Below are 15,646 nucleotides of genomic sequence, written 5' to 3'. Positions count from 1 at the left end.
TCTCTCGGGCAGTGACGTGACGTGCTGACGGCGGCCCGGCCCGGGGAGCTTGGCCGCTTCCACTCAGCTCCGAGCTCGGCCCCTCCCTCCCCTCCGCTCCCGCCCGCCCCGCCGCTGCGGCTCTACCACCGAGATCGGCCCAGCTACGCGCAGAAAGGCCCGCGCAGAGGCCGCCGCCGCCGCCCCGCCCGGTAAGCAGCACGGGACAGGCCCCAGCTAGGCCCTTACCCCGCGCGGGACCAGGCCTCGGCGCCCGCCGTCGTGCAGGCCCCGAGAAGGCCGCAGCTAGGCCGCGGGCCCGGGCTCCGTCCTGCAGGAGTGGGCCGTGAGGCCCTGCTCCGGGGCCTAGGCGGCCGCAGCTCGGCTTCCAGGAAGGGAAGAGGCGGCGGGGTGGCGCGAGGCGCGCGGGAAACAGGTCTGAGGCGCGGGGCTGAGGGAGCGAGCGGGGCCGGGGCCGAGTCGGAGGGAGACTGTCTGCAAGGAGGAGACAAGATGGCGGCGGCAAGGGAGGCTGAGGGAGAGTGCCGGCCGCCATCTTGAATTCATCGCTCCTGGCCCCAGACAGTCCCCATTACGGGCAGGGCAGGGCGGAGACGGCGCCAGTGGGGGAGGCTCGCCCCTCCCCTCCTTCCCCGTGTTGTGCCCAGTTGTCCTGCTCGGCTGCTCGCGGGCCAGCTCCAGCCCCGCAGCCTCCCGCCCCACCGCCGTAGCTTTTGACGGGCTGGGCGGCTTTTCCAGGCGATTCCGCTGCCAACGATGCGGTTAAACGATGTCCCGTCTCCGCGGGGCACGAGCAGCGCACACAACCGCCCCCAGGCTCCTCTGCAAAGGGGGCCATGTGCCAGTTGGCGCCAGAGTTTATTCAAGGGACTCTCTCTTTTTTGGAGGGAGTGTGGGGAAAACCATATACAGTATACATAATACTTCATGCCAGGGAATATAGGTGCCTGGCTCTCCATGTTGGGGAAGACCAACTGGCTTCATTGTGAAGGGGATGCGGGGTCGCTTGACATCTTCCGTGGGGTGTTAACACTTTCGCGGGATAGAGGTGGCGCAGCGCTGGAAACCAAATTAAAAATGCCACACTAGGCAGGCTTAGTACATTTTTGCAGTCTTCAGCTCAAGCTCACCCAATTAAAAAGGAAAAGCAGTTTTCTCTGGGTAACCCACAGTGCAGCCTCTGGGAGTTTCACTCAGGTGTTAGGATGTCAGACAAAGTGCCTCAAGGTGTGGGATTAGTGGTTTTTGTGTTTATTAACTGTAATATGTGAAGTAGATAGGTCGGGTTACTGTGAATCGGGAAGGCCACTGAAAGTCAATATATCTGCTGTGTCTGAAACAATAAAAAGCAATTGCCAAATGAACATCTGAAAAGCTAATGGGGATTGCATAGAGAACATCTTTCAGTTTTAGGGACAGTGGGAAAGGGCTACTAATGTTGTACAACTTGCTTTAAGTCTAAATACTCTAAATTTCAGCTTATTTTGGGTGCAACAGCATTTGTGCAATGAACAAATCAAAAGCTTTTAACTGTCCTGAACTACTGTGGGTGTTTAAATGCATGTAGAGTAGTTTCACTTGCGACTAAGGATGCAGTTCGAAAAACACAGTTTCTTGCACATCAATATTTCAAATTTTCATTATGAATAAATCATGGATTTACTTTAAAAAGCAACTTATTGCTCATGAGTAGCAATAAACTTTTGCTAATGCTGCCACTCAGCTGCTTTTAATATCATCAATATGACATACTTCTGCCCCTCCTGTCTGAGTTGGAGACACCATGTTACAGTGGCTCCACTTCTTCCTGAATGGTCCAAGAAGGTGGTTTCTGCTCTGCTTCATGACATGCAAAATGCCTCAGGGTTCTGTTTTATCTCAGTATTATCTTCAGTATTTAGAAGCCATGGGAGACAGTTGGGAGAAGTCATTGGGAGGTCTGAGTTGCAATATTAACAGTTGTCATGATCTGGCTGGATGCAGAGGAGTGGTGGGAGGCACCAGCTGGAAAACCACCCAGGGAAAGAAGGATCAGAGCCAGGGAATTGGTGGTGGGATAACAATGGATGGTCAGAGGGAGAAGGCTGGGAGGAGGAGGTGTCGGAAGCTGAACAGGTAAGAGGGTTTGGTGAGCAGGAAGAGTCTGTGGCAGAGTCCAGAACCAGAGGCAGAAGAGGAGGCTGGAGAGGAGGGGGGCCAAGAGGCAGAGAGGAGTCAGGCTGGTGAAGAAGGCTAGGAATTTCCCCCTCCTGTGGCAAGCTCTCTTGCCCCCTGGTCTCCCAGAACCCGAAGAGGTGTGAAGAGGGAGGAATAAAGACAGGCAAGGCGAAGAAGTCTCAGGTTGCTTGGGAAGGACCCTGGGGGAGGAGAGACTTAGGGAGTTGTGGGAAGGCACCAGCTGCCTCTTTGGGCCACGACCTACTGGGAAGCGTTACTGTGCTCACTGGGCCTGAGCTGTTTTTGTTTATTTCAATAAAGAGTTAACTTCACCAACACCTTGTGAGTTATTGCTGACCTGCTCCCAACTCCTGTCTTGACATCAATATGCAGATGACATTCGGCTCAGTCTCTCTTTTCCACCTATGCACCCCAAGAAGGCTGACCAGATATCGGGATGCATATTGGAAGGGATGAGATGGTGGGGAGGAAGGCAGAAACCTAATTCAGATAAGAGGTTCTGTGGGTTGAGAAGTTGGCTGACCTAAATAGAGGTGTGAGACCTGTTCCAAATGGGGTTGCACTTGTGTTGAAAGAGCAGTTGTGCAGCTTGGGGTTGCTCTTGGATTCATTCCTGTCCAGAGATGCGTATATAGTGGGAGTGGCCGGAAGTGCCTTCTACCAGCTCAGGATGAGTCAAACCTGGCCTCAGTTACCCATGCACTCGTGTCCTCCAAAGTGGACTACTATAATGTTGTTTCCATGGGGGATGCCTTTGATGATGGGTCAGAAAATTTAGTTGGTGCAAAATGTGGTATATACATACAGATAGAGGCCAGAAAGTCTTCTCATCTAACACTGTTTCTACACCAGCTGCAGTAATTACCAGTATGGTTCTGGGCCCAATTCAAAGTGCTGTATTTATCTTCCAGGTTTGCTTAAGGTTTGCCTTTATCTGTACAGCCCAGCTTGTTCCCTAAAACAGGATTGGGAAAACTTTGGCTCTCCAAATGTTGCTGGATTACAGCACCCATTATCCCTGATTATTCACCATGCTTGCCTTGGGGCCAATAGGCATTGTAGTTTAGAGGCATCAGAAGGGCCACAGGTTCCCCATCCTTGTCCCAAGATCTTTTTCAGAGGTCCTGTTTGTATGTCTGTCAATAAGATAAACTAGGCTGTGGAGCACAAGAAACAAGACCTTCTTGGTGATGGCCCCACAGTTTTAGTGTACAGTAGTACCTCCGCTTATGTAACCTACTTCGCGATGCATAAGTGGCAAACTCAGAAGTATTTTAACAGGTTTTTGCCACACATACATGCGCAGAAGCGGTTCGCTGGTTGTGAAAACCTCGGGATCCAGATGGACCTCCGGAACGGATCCCATCCGCAACCAGAGGTACCACTGTAATTGACCTCTTCAATATTGTTTTTTTTAAAATAGTTTTGAAGAAAACCTCAACACTGCCATTTCTTAAGATTGTAAATGAGCAGCTTTCTAATGCTAATACAAACTTCTCTAATATATCTCATACAGCTTTGTATCATTCATTTTCATATATGTTGCTTTCTGAGAGCCACAAAGATATTTTGAATGAACAAATACATACAGTGAGGTAGGAGTGTTTTGCCCTGAAAGCTGTATTTTCCTGCCCCCACTGGATATAGCAAGCAGTGTGTGCGTATCACTTTGTAGTCTTGGGGGCAGGTCCTGAGGAATTGACTCTTTTCTTGACAATATTTTTCCCTCTTGGGATTTTTTCATCCATGAACTGAGTTCAGTATGCATGCCACATAAATATTGGAGCTTCTTCATTTTTATTTTATAGACATTTCTGACTGATGAGAGTTAAAGGCCATGGATGAAGATGGGCTTGAGCTACAGCCACATGACCCACATGCGTTTTTTGATCCTACAGGTATGACAATCTAAAATGGATTTCGCTAATTGCATGATGTAGCCTATTTGGTCTTTACTGAATGAAACCAGACTGTTTTTTTTTTAATTATTTTTAAATTTCTCTACTCCCCTGCCTGAAAGTCTAAATTCATTCTGTTCCATAGTTAACATGTTTTGAGAAGTACCTTGATGCTCAAAGAACTACCAACCACCACTAAAATGCACTATATAATCTTTTAAGTATTTCTGTACTAATATTGTTGTTTACCATTTCTCTAGAATAAGACAATAATAATTATTATTTTCTTTTGATACCAAGTATAATGCGGGTTGTGTAGGAGGTTGTTACAGAATGGGAAGACCGAGATAGTTGACAACTGGGTTAGTGCCTCCTAACCTTTACATACATTTTCGGTTCTCTGTTCTTTTTATCAGTTTTAACATCTTCCTATGCTTTCCACAAAGTCCTACCCACCTGACACTTTTGCTCAGTGAATTCTAGGTCCTTCCAACTCTCTGTGATTTTGAAGGCACAATAAGACCAGCAGGAGCTAACAAGAAGCTTGTAAACTTTATAACCATATGCAATGTGTCACATAGGGAATAATCCAAGAACTTGCATACGATGTGTGGGCAAAGAAGTCATAAATAGATCTCATTTTCATGAAACCTGAAACTATACTGTCACAGTAACTTTGATTATTTTTATGTATTTCAGGAACTGATGGAACACATTTGAATGGAAATGAGATTGTTGTTGAAATACAGGAAACAGTCTATGTCTCAGATGTGGAGGATTCTGACATAACAGTTCATAACTTTGTCCCAGAGGATCCTGATTCTGTAGTAATCCAGGATGTAATTGAGGACGTTGTTATAGAAGATGTTGAGTGTCCAGATATCATGGAAGATACTGATGTATCTCAAACTGTTATTATGCCTGAACCAGTGCTGGACACTGATGTCACTGAGGAAGTGTCTTTAGCACACTGCACTGTTCCAGAAGATGTCTTATCCTCTGAGATCACAGCTTCAGCAATGTCGATACCTGAGCATGTGCTCACAAGTGCGTCAATGCACGTACCTGATGTTGGACAATTGGAACATGTTGTTCATGATCATAGTAATGTTGTAGAAGCAGAAATTGCCACAGGTTCTCTGGGAGAAGATGTAGTTTCTGAAGTTTTAGTAGCAGATTGTGCCTCTGAAGCTGTAATTGATGCCAGTGGAATACCTGTGGAACATGATAATGACAAGGGCAACTGTGAAGACTACCTTATGATTTCCTGTAAGTGTCTGGGTGAAGTATTTCAAAAGCCACAAATTTATTTACAAATTCCTTAATCCAGAGTACTTCTATTGCTTCACTTTTAATCCCTTGGACTTCTGTGGTGTTAATCTATGCTAAGTACACTTGTAGTAATTTAAGTAGCTGCTGGTGAGTTGGGGAGGGGTGGAGAGAAGATGGCAGCCATCATATTGCTCAGCGGTTGTGAGTCTTGATTTGATTGATCCCCACCACCACTTTGTCAAGAAGAACTGAGGACGAGCTGGATGAGAAGGGGATGCAGGGTTTAGGATGGTTGCTGTAACATGAACTGACCCTGTATGTTATGTCAGCACAGCACTATACCTTGGTAATACTATGCTGACAAATGAATGCCATTTGTCAAATGCAACATAGCAGCAATGCACAAAGTCATTTGAAGGTATAGCACTAGACAGAGAAAGCATGTGGTGGGAATTGTTTGGGGAGAACTCTCATAATTGTCAGGCTATTTATCTAGCATGATTCCACCAATGCAATGCTGTATGATGCATAGTAGAATTTTTAGAACTTTCTAGAAGCATAGTAGGATGGGTGAGTTTGTTTATAGCCTAGGCACAGGATATCAATAAAGTGCACTAGCATAGCTATGCACAGCTATAAGATGCAACCTTATGTTACTCAGCTATTAAGATAATACATTCCACCTCTGTATTCTCAAATATCAATGTTCTAAATTCTTAGTCTGTTCTAAAACTATATATACTTGTTCTTCTCTTCAAACAAAATATAAATCCACACCCTTTATAATTTGATGAGAATGCTTATACAATAATTATGCCAAGTGAAAGTTTCCCTATTACCTCATTCTTTGCTTTCAGCCTCCCAAACAAGCTCTACCAGTTTTTAAGTCATGAGTTTGATGCCTAATTTGGTGTTGCCTTGGCCAGTCTGTAGCAGTTTATCAAGCAAAATGAAAACATGCTTCTAAATTCAAATCTCCACTTTTTACATAATTCATGTATCTGTTTAACGTGCCATGTGGCAAACTGTAGGAGTGTTCTGAGGCTTCGGCAGTGGTTCCCAAATTCACAGTGTCTCCATCCCATTCCCGGTAAAGTTGCAACCTAGTATTGGCAAAAACAAAAGATGTAGCAAGCAGGGTGGAATGGAAATTGATGAGACAGGCTGTATGAGCTTGCCTTACATAGAATTCCATTTCAGCTGTTGTGGCACAAATAGAGGTGTGCACCACCTCATATATACATCTAGGTAGAATTGTGCTGTGCTGCATCATCATCAGCATTTTCACTGTCTGTTGATAGATCATGAGAGCACAATTTAGTTATTCATTTTATTTCATGAAAATTATATACTGCTTGATTGTAGCAAAAACCTCAAATCAGTTTTTTTCTATTTATAATCACCCCACTTTCCTCAAGGCAATTACAGATTAATTGTTTCGCAATTGACTATTACCAAGGCAAACTACAAAGAAACTCGTATTTTACTTTTAACACGGCTATTCTGTGACTTTGGCATGTGGGATCGTCTAGCCCCAGGCCTAATTAGGCTCACCAGGCTTCTCCATTTGACTTGCAAGACCGGTTTGGACAAGCCACAGTCACCTACCGTACTCCTGATTTTATCGGGTGTGGGGCAGATGAAGGCACAAGCCAAAAGGGCTTTGCATGCACCATTGATCAGCGGATGTGTAAAGAGGGGTTTGCAAGCACCCACAGTCAGCTGATTGGTGGGACTTGCGAAGCCCAGTGTATAGTGCTCACAAAGTTCTGGCAATCAGGTTGTTGGGGCTTGTGAGTACTGTGCACAGAAGTCTGCAGAATTCCCACAGTGAGCTGGTTGGTGGGTCTAGTCCATAAACTGCAGTCAGTCAGCTGGTTGTCAGGTCTTGTGAAGCCCAATGTACGTGACTGAGCCAGCTAAGGATCCAACTCCAGTATGAGAACTTATATGGAATGCTTGGTTCACCAGGGGTAGAAAAGATAATGATCCAGCCCACCAGCCTGTTCCAGTTCCCCACCTCGTGTTGCTTCCCTGATTTATTACCATTTTTCAAGTTTTGTCACAGTTACGAGCTAATTAAGAGGAATATTTTATTCATTGAGGCAGTGCAGGAGAGCATTTTGAATTTATCTTCTTAACATAGCTCACTAGTTTTCATGTAACTAGAATAATAAATTATATAAACATTTCTTTCATTGTCATTTATAGTTTTACTGCATTTTAAAATATTTCTACAATTGAAATGATAATTTTTTGTCTTACTGCAATCAGTTTATGTTGGATTGACCATTTTATTGTTTTTCTCTGTAGTGGATGATGCTGTCAAGGCAGAAACTGATGATTCTGTTGACCTGACAAGAAAAACTGTGTCAGAAAATGATCCTTGCAAAATGGATGGCATTTGCCCAGAAGTCATCAAGGTGTATATTTTCAAAGCTGATCCAGGGGAAGATGACTTAGGTACAGCATTCTATTCTATTTTATTTTATTTTAAAACTTAATGTAAACATCAGTAATTGGAGGTCGAAGGACAAAAGCTGTTCTCTTGAGAGGTATCATAAGACTCCTCCTTTCCCTCTAGTTGCCAGACTAGAAATAAAAATGGTGGAGACTCTGGCCTTTCTGACATTTTGGCTGGTAGCAATAGAAAGTGGAAGTTAAGTTTTAGGCCCACTATCCCTTGTTCCTCTCAACGTATCTCCAGGAAATTAGCTGCTGAGTCTTAACCTTTCTCCCTTTGACTCAGGCTTCTTTCAGATGTTGTGTGAGGAAAGTGTAGATTATTTTCTATTGCTTATATTTAAACCATAATTTAGTAGAAACACATGCTTTTACAAAATACTTTGACCAACTTTTTTTCCCCCGCCCAGGAGGCACAGTAGATATTGTGGAAAGTGAATCTGAAAATGACAATGGAGACACATTAATGAATCAAAATAGCAGTGTTCGCATTCCAAGGGAAAAAATGGTTTATATGACAGTAAATGATTCCCAGCATGAAGATGAAGATTTAAGTAAGTATTTGACCTTTATTTAGGGTTAAGAATTTGTTTAAAATGATACAGAATTTGTATTATATTGTTTTTTCTTCTCTTAGATGTTGCAGAAATTGCTGATGAGGTATATATGGAGGTAATTGTAGGAGAGGAAGACGCAGCAGCTGTTCACGAACAGCAAATTGATGAGAATGATATTAAAAGCTTTATGCCGATAGCTTGGGCAGCAGCTTATGGTATGTTGTAAATCAAAAGACACTTCCTTGTAGTGTTAGCTCATGCCAAATCAAATTGGCTCCCACTCCTATTTTGTGCAAACAAGCAGCCACATGGTGGTTGCTGGGTCGTGAGCAGTTTATGGGTAATGTTTGCTTTTGGCATCTTTTTATTATCCAACAATGTTGGTTTGTGATAGGGTGATGAAATCCATAGTATGAGTCACGAACAAGTGTGGCAAGAGGCTCACTGTGTGGAGCAGCATTCAAAGGTTTCTATTTGAATGTGAATCTGACTTCATTCAGTGCCCAGGTTGACTGCAAAAAGGCACAGAACAACCATTTACTAACTTAATATTTTATTACCATGTATAGATTCCGTATTTTGAATATTCCTTAGAGTGCTGATGATATGTAACATTCAATCCTCCATTAGGTAATAACACAGATGCAGTTGAAAACCGAAATGGAACAGCTAGTGCTCTCTTGCACATAGATGAGTCTGCTGGTCTTGGAAGGCTAGCAAAACAAAAACCAAAGAAAAGGAGGAGGTTGGAATCCAGACAATATCAAACAGGTAAGTACTCAGCGACTCTAGTGACTATGATGATTGCCTGTCAAGAGAAAGAGAATAGAAATGCATTTTCTGTGAGCATTTTAAAGGTTTTAAAAGCACTACCATGCAGATGCATTCTTTTTGTGGTTTTGTACTTTAACTATATAACAAGCACACAAATTTAGAACTGTTAACAGAAAGAACAAATAAATTACTTGAAAAGTCAGGTTTCAGCAGAAAATTATTCCTAGACACACCGTGTACACCTATTAATGTAAATCACCAAGTAAAGGTAAAGGGACCCCTGACCGTTAGGTCCAGTCACAGACGACTCTGGGGTTGCGGCGCTCATTTCACTTTACTGACCGAGGGAGCTGGCGTACAGCTTCCGGGTCATGTGACCAGCATGACTAAGCCGCTTCTGGCGAACCAGAGCAGCGCCCGGAAACGCCGTTTACCTTCCCGCCTGAGCCGTACCTATTTATCTACTTGCATTTTGAAGTGCTTTCGAACTGCTAGGTTTGCAGGAGTTGGGACCGAGCAACGGGAGCTCACCCCATCACGGGGATTCGAACCACCGACCTTCCAATCGGCAAGCCCTAGGCTCTGTGGTTTAACCCACAGCGCCACCTATAGCCCAAACAGCATTATTCACACACAAAAGGGAGATACCAGTAGGTTTTGGGGACCCTGAAGTTTGTAAAACTGTACACACACACCCAAAAACAAACCTTTAAGGGGGGAAAAGCTTGAGTGGGGCAGAGCCAAAAACATTGCAGTGAGAACTGAACTGGAATGCTAACTAATTTTTGGTGTGGAGTGCAGGGTGAACTGGAGTATCCTGGAAGACAACTTGGTTGGTTGGAACCTCAAAGGAGAGTAACCTGCACTCACTTAATTATAGTAGGAGATTATGTAGATTGCATACATAGCTATGCTCTGTACATTACTTCAATATAGAGTCCCTTTTACCAAAAGATTGTTCAGTTTCTGGCATTTTGTTTTGGGGTGGGGATGAGGGTTAGACAAAAAGCTTGTAATTTTTAGAAACATCTCTAATGGACTCAGTGTAATAAATTACAACAACTTATAAATTATAAATCCTCAAGATGTGACTCACTTCATTGTAAAGACGGGTTAACACAAGTGTTTTTGTCTTTAAGAATGCACAAGTCCCTAGTAACCAAAATGCAAAGAAAATGAAATTGCACTAAGATAGAGCACGTGGACTCACTGAGGAAGGCAGCAGTTAAAGTAAACCCTACCCAACACCTCCTATGAAGTCGTACTGATGCAAACATACCCCCGACGTTTTTAGGGAGAAAAGAAGTTGTTAGATACATTATTCTCTTGCAACTACTGTCAGTGACTGATGCATAAAATGTGAGAGGATATACGCATCTGTTATGCTCCTATTGGAAGCATAGGCCTATTATAGCAGCTATGAGCACTGCCTTCCTGGCAGCCCCAACAGTTACGTAATACGTAACTATTTGCATGGTTCATAAGGAGGGGAGGGATAACTATAACAGTTCTGCCCTTTTGGCATAGCTCCGGTGGTGGAAGCATGTTTGTTGTTGTTGTTGTTGTTGTATGCCACCATTCAAAGATCACAGGATGGTTCACAGCATAAAAATACAAAATGAAAATACATAATAAAACATTTCATCAAGCTGCATGTATTCTATGCCTGGATTGACTTGCTTCTCATATTTGTTTTGATTGCACAATGATTACACATAATTCTTATCTCATGCTACCTGTTTGCAACTGTTATTTTGGATTATAGTTAATATTAACATTTCTAGTAGCTTACTCACTTATCTGGGAGCCATACAAAGCAACAGAGAACAAATAGCTATCTTCAGTTTTAAAATTAGAAATTCCTGTACTGGTGGACTCTTTTGGAAACAGTTGTCCTCAAACCTGACAAACCTGATTCATCCACTGCAAAGACTCCTATTATTACAAGGCACCTTTAAGAGATTTTGGGTTCTGCAGTTACTGACATGTCAAGGTATTCCTTTATGCAGGTTTAATTTGCTTAATTAAAGGATGTGTTAGCACTTGACATTGCTACCAAATACTGAAGTGCTGCAAGTCTTCCCCCATTTGTGTTGAATGATTTTGCTTTAGTTCTGACACATTATTGTGGCTAATTTAATTTAACAGAGGTAATATTGCCAGCCAATATTTAAATCCTATGGATTTCAGTGAGTGGGACGGCAATCCTTTACCTACTTATCTGGGAATATGCCTTGTTAACTCAGTCAGACATATATAGGATTGCACTAATAAGTATGTGCTTGACTGTGTCACTGAAATGAATAAGATTTTGAAGTGCATAACTTCAACTTACATAGCTGTTAATACACATGTCAGCATATTTCTTTTCTGTTTAAGGAGTGCCATTTTCATGACCCGGGTTTTGCTTTTATTTTACAGCAATAATAATTGGGCCCGATGGCCATCCTTTGACAGTCTACCCCTGTATGATTTGTGGCAAGAAGTTTAAATCTAGAGGCTTCCTGAAAAGGCACATGAAAAACCACCCTGAGCACCTTCTTGCTAAGAAAAAATACCGATGTACTGATTGCGATTACACTACAAATAAAAAGTTAAGTTTGCATAACCATCTAGAGAGCCACAAGCTTACTACCAAGACCGAGAAGCTAATTGAATGTGACGAATGTGGGAAAAGTTTCTCTCATGCAGGGGCTTTGTTTACACACAAGATGGTGCACAGGGACAAGGCAGCAAACAAAATGCACAAGTGCAAATTCTGCGAGTATGAGACAGCAGAGCAGGGATTACTGAATCGTCACCTTCTGGCTGTGCACAGCAAGAACTTTCCACACATTTGTGTGGAATGTGGCAAAGGATTTCGGCATCCGTCAGAGCTCAAGAAACACATGCGAATCCACACCGGTGAAAAGCCCTACCAGTGCCAATATTGTGAGTATAGATCGGCTGACTCTTCCAACCTGAAAACTCACGTAAAGACTAGACACAGTAAGGAAATGCCCTTCAAATGTGACATTTGTTTTCAGATATTTTCAGATACCAAAGAGCTGCAACAGCACATCATTATGCATCAAGAAAGCAAAACACATCAGTGTCTGCACTGTGACCACAAAAGTTCAAACTCGAGTGATTTAAAGCGACACATAATTTCCGTTCACACAAAGGATTACCCCCATAAGTGTGACATGTGTGACAAAGGCTTTCACAGGCCCTCAGAACTGAAAAAACATGTTGCAGTCCACAAAGGCAAAAAATTGCACCAGTGTAGACATTGTGACTTTAAGATTGCAGATCCGTTTGTTCTAAGTCGCCATATTCTCTCAGTTCACACGAAGGATCTTCCGTTCAGGTGCAAGAGATGTAAGAAGGGCTTCAAGCTGCAAATGGAACTCAAAAAACACATGAAAACACACAGTGGTAGAAAAGTTTATCAGTGTGAGTTCTGTGAGTATAGCACTACAGATGCCTCAGGTTTCAAACGGCATGTTATTTCCATTCATACAAAAGACTACCCTCACCGTTGTGAGTTCTGCAAAAAAGGCTTCAGAAGACCTTCAGAGAAGAACCAGCACATTATGCGGCATCATAAAGACATTGGGCTGCCGTGAGGACTCCTTATTCTATGGAATTTAGAAGGGTGTGTGTAAAAGATTCGCTTTCTAGGCAGTCATTGTATTATAAAGCAGATCACACAAACAAACTAGCGTGCATTTGATTTAGTGCTGTATACAGATAGGATTATTGCTTCTAGTTGACTTTTATACATTTTGTTCATTAGTGTGTTCTGAATTCTCTTCCGTTTAATAAATGAGGAAGGATAGCAACAATAAAGTTGCATTTAATAAAGTAAACCCTGTCTCAAAATGAATTTTTCAACCACATTTGTTCTCTGAAATATTTACCTTACTGACATGGTTCATATTCAGTGACCATATTAACAGTTTTGTCATGAATTAAAGATATATTTTTAATTTGCTCTTAATAAAGCAGTCATAAAGAGATTGTATAAAATAAACTGGAGGAAATTAATGTAAGAAGATAACATTGTACCATAGGACCCACTTATTGTTTCATCTGATATTTAAAAATTTGTGACACAATCTTCATTTGAGTAGTTACTCATTACTATTCTCCATCATTTGGAGTTCTTTTTACATAATGTTTAATTCTTCCATGATAAGTAATAGTTGGTTGCTGGGAGCATTTATTTTCAGGAAGTGTGAATTTAAAACTTCAGGCATTTGTTCATACATATTAGCTACGTGCTTCTCTTTTGGTTCTGTATTACAAATGCATTTGTGTTTTGAAACTTATTGCTGATTCATAGTGCATATGCATACATTTGTTTCAGTTGTTGGCAGGATCAATTGACGGTTGTTAAGGTTACCCCAAATTAAAAATCATTTTTGTTACAAGACTCCATGAAATATTTGGTCCAATCATATTTTTAACTATCCACCAGCAGCCTTGGACAGCTTTTCAAAGAATATAAACTGTATAAAGGGAGCACATTAGGTGGGGCAATAAAGAATAGAAACAGATGCTATCTTCATGAAGAACTTGTTTTCCAGCAACTTTTTGTATATTTTCTCTATTACTCTCTTAGGAACACAGGGTGATATCCAATGTTTCTCCCTCAGCTGATGGAAGGAGTCGATGTTGGTAGGCAAACAAGGCAGTTTTCATTGATTCCTCCTCCCCAGTGCAGCCCCTCCAAAATCTACTGTGGAGAGTCCTCAAACTTCCAGAGCAGATTTTGATGGAGCACAGAGAGCTATGAGGAGGAGTAATTGTCTCCTTCCCCCTGTGAAACATTAGATGTCACAGCTTTTCTTAAAGAATCGTTTCAGTAACAAGCGTGTAGTGATCCTTCCAATCAGTTTATTGTAATTATCTAGAGTTTGTCTAGTTCTTCCTTATCCATTTATACCCTTCTGGATAGATGTTGCAATGATCACCTGTGCTCTGAAAGCTAAGGCTGCCACAACCTGCTTCCCGGCAAACAATGTACTCTAATGAATTTGCAAAGTGCAGTAAAACAGGGTGGGGCGGGGACTCCAAAGCATGCTGTAAGGGATGACATCTTAGTGAACGTACATAGTCTGGTGTGTTTGGCTTGTTGGCTTCTTCAACCCCTTCTGTTTTGGTCCCAAAAGTACACTGGTCAAATATAATGAGATGAGACGCAAGTTCTAAATGAACAGTTTTTCCTCTGTGCTTCCTTCACCTCTCATCAAAAACACAATATCCCTATGTGGCCAGAAAATACAATGTCTGTACATTTCTTCAAATAAATACCTCAGTATTCCTGGGTTGATTGGTTTTGCTTAATGGAAACAAGAATTACTTGAGACAGCCATATGTAAACATAAACACTTGATGTGCTAACATAAAACATTTTGTGTTCTACAAACCTAAGTGTGTCGGATTTATGTGCAGCTATGTTTGTTTCTGACCTTCTTTTGTGTTTGGACTGTTGCATGTTCACCAAACTCCTGGAATAGATAGTGGGGACCTCTCGTAATCAAATGCACTCATGACTTCTGCTCCAAGATGCCCATGGCCATTTCTTTATCTTTTAGTACATTTAAGCAGCGCTTGTGTAGAATCCTGTAAAAGATTCGTGGTGGTTTCTTCACTGTGGGATTATGGCCTGAAAGCCTGGTCCTAAAAGCACTTGTACTCATTGATTCAGTGGAAACTTAGGTGCCTCAATTTTCATTGAAGTCCTGCCCAGATATCCAAATAATTTACAAAAGTTATTTTCAAGCCTGTTAAAAAGTTATTAAACCTCAAATTCTCAGTCTGCTGCTGAAAAGTATTATCCATATTGAAAAACTCTTTTCTTGGACAATTACTCAAATTGAGAACAAAAAAGTGACCCACTTCCTATTTTTTTAACATCATCTGGAATCGTAAATACTTGTTTTGAAGCATAATTTTGGAAACGTACGCAATTAAGAGTTTAGTGAAGTGGATTTTGTACAATGTATCTGTAAAAAGAGCAAATCAAAACTAGTTATTGTTAATGTAATAATAGTTACAGGCTAGTTTTATTTGATTAGCGAATGCTATAAAATTGATGTTTCAGTTCCATGTTTTAAATGGTACATTAAAAAAAAAACCAACTGAGAACATAATATAAATAATTGTTCTGTAAAAATGCTTGTTAAATACTATATGTCCCTCCCTGTGTACACTTTGTAAAAAAAGAAAAAGAAAAGAAATAGAGTCCTATATAGGGATGTGTAACGTTGTATTGTGTACTTGATGATAATGTGAAAAAAATAAAAATCAGACTATTTTCCTGTTAATGAATATTCATTTGATAAGCTAACTCTTTCACATATTGCCACTAAAATTCATGCTGTTTCCTCTTACAATAAACTTGTTAGCTGAGCAGAATATTATTTCCCTGGAACATTCAGAGATGTCGGGAACTAAATCTGGGACATTCTTCAAGGGTAAGGTAAAGGGACCCCTGACCATTAGGTTCAGTCATCA

At 41.6% G+C, this 15,646-nt stretch overlaps 1 protein-coding gene across 1 annotated transcript; it reads left to right on the top strand.

Annotated features, from left to right (window-relative positions):
* The first annotated feature begins 51 nt into the window (after positions 1-51).
* On the top strand, positions 52-15,456 carry ZFX (zinc finger protein X-linked). Its single transcript, XM_083439329.1, is given in 9 exon segments — positions 52-191; positions 3,987-4,076; positions 4,776-5,345; positions 7,662-7,811; positions 8,222-8,365; positions 8,449-8,583; positions 8,999-9,139; positions 11,564-12,735; positions 12,737-15,456. Coding segments are annotated over 8 exon segments (2,412 nt in total). The 5' UTR covers positions 52-191; positions 3,987-4,015; the 3' UTR covers positions 12,776-15,456.
* The last annotated feature ends 190 nt before the right edge of the window (positions 15,457-15,646 follow it).

Source organism: Podarcis tiliguerta (genome assembly GCF_965153285.1).
Source record: "Podarcis tiliguerta genome assembly, chromosome: 4".
Lineage (NCBI taxonomy): Eukaryota > Metazoa > Chordata > Lepidosauria > Squamata > Lacertidae > Podarcis > Podarcis tiliguerta.
This window is presented reverse-complemented; position numbering and strand designations above follow the sequence as displayed.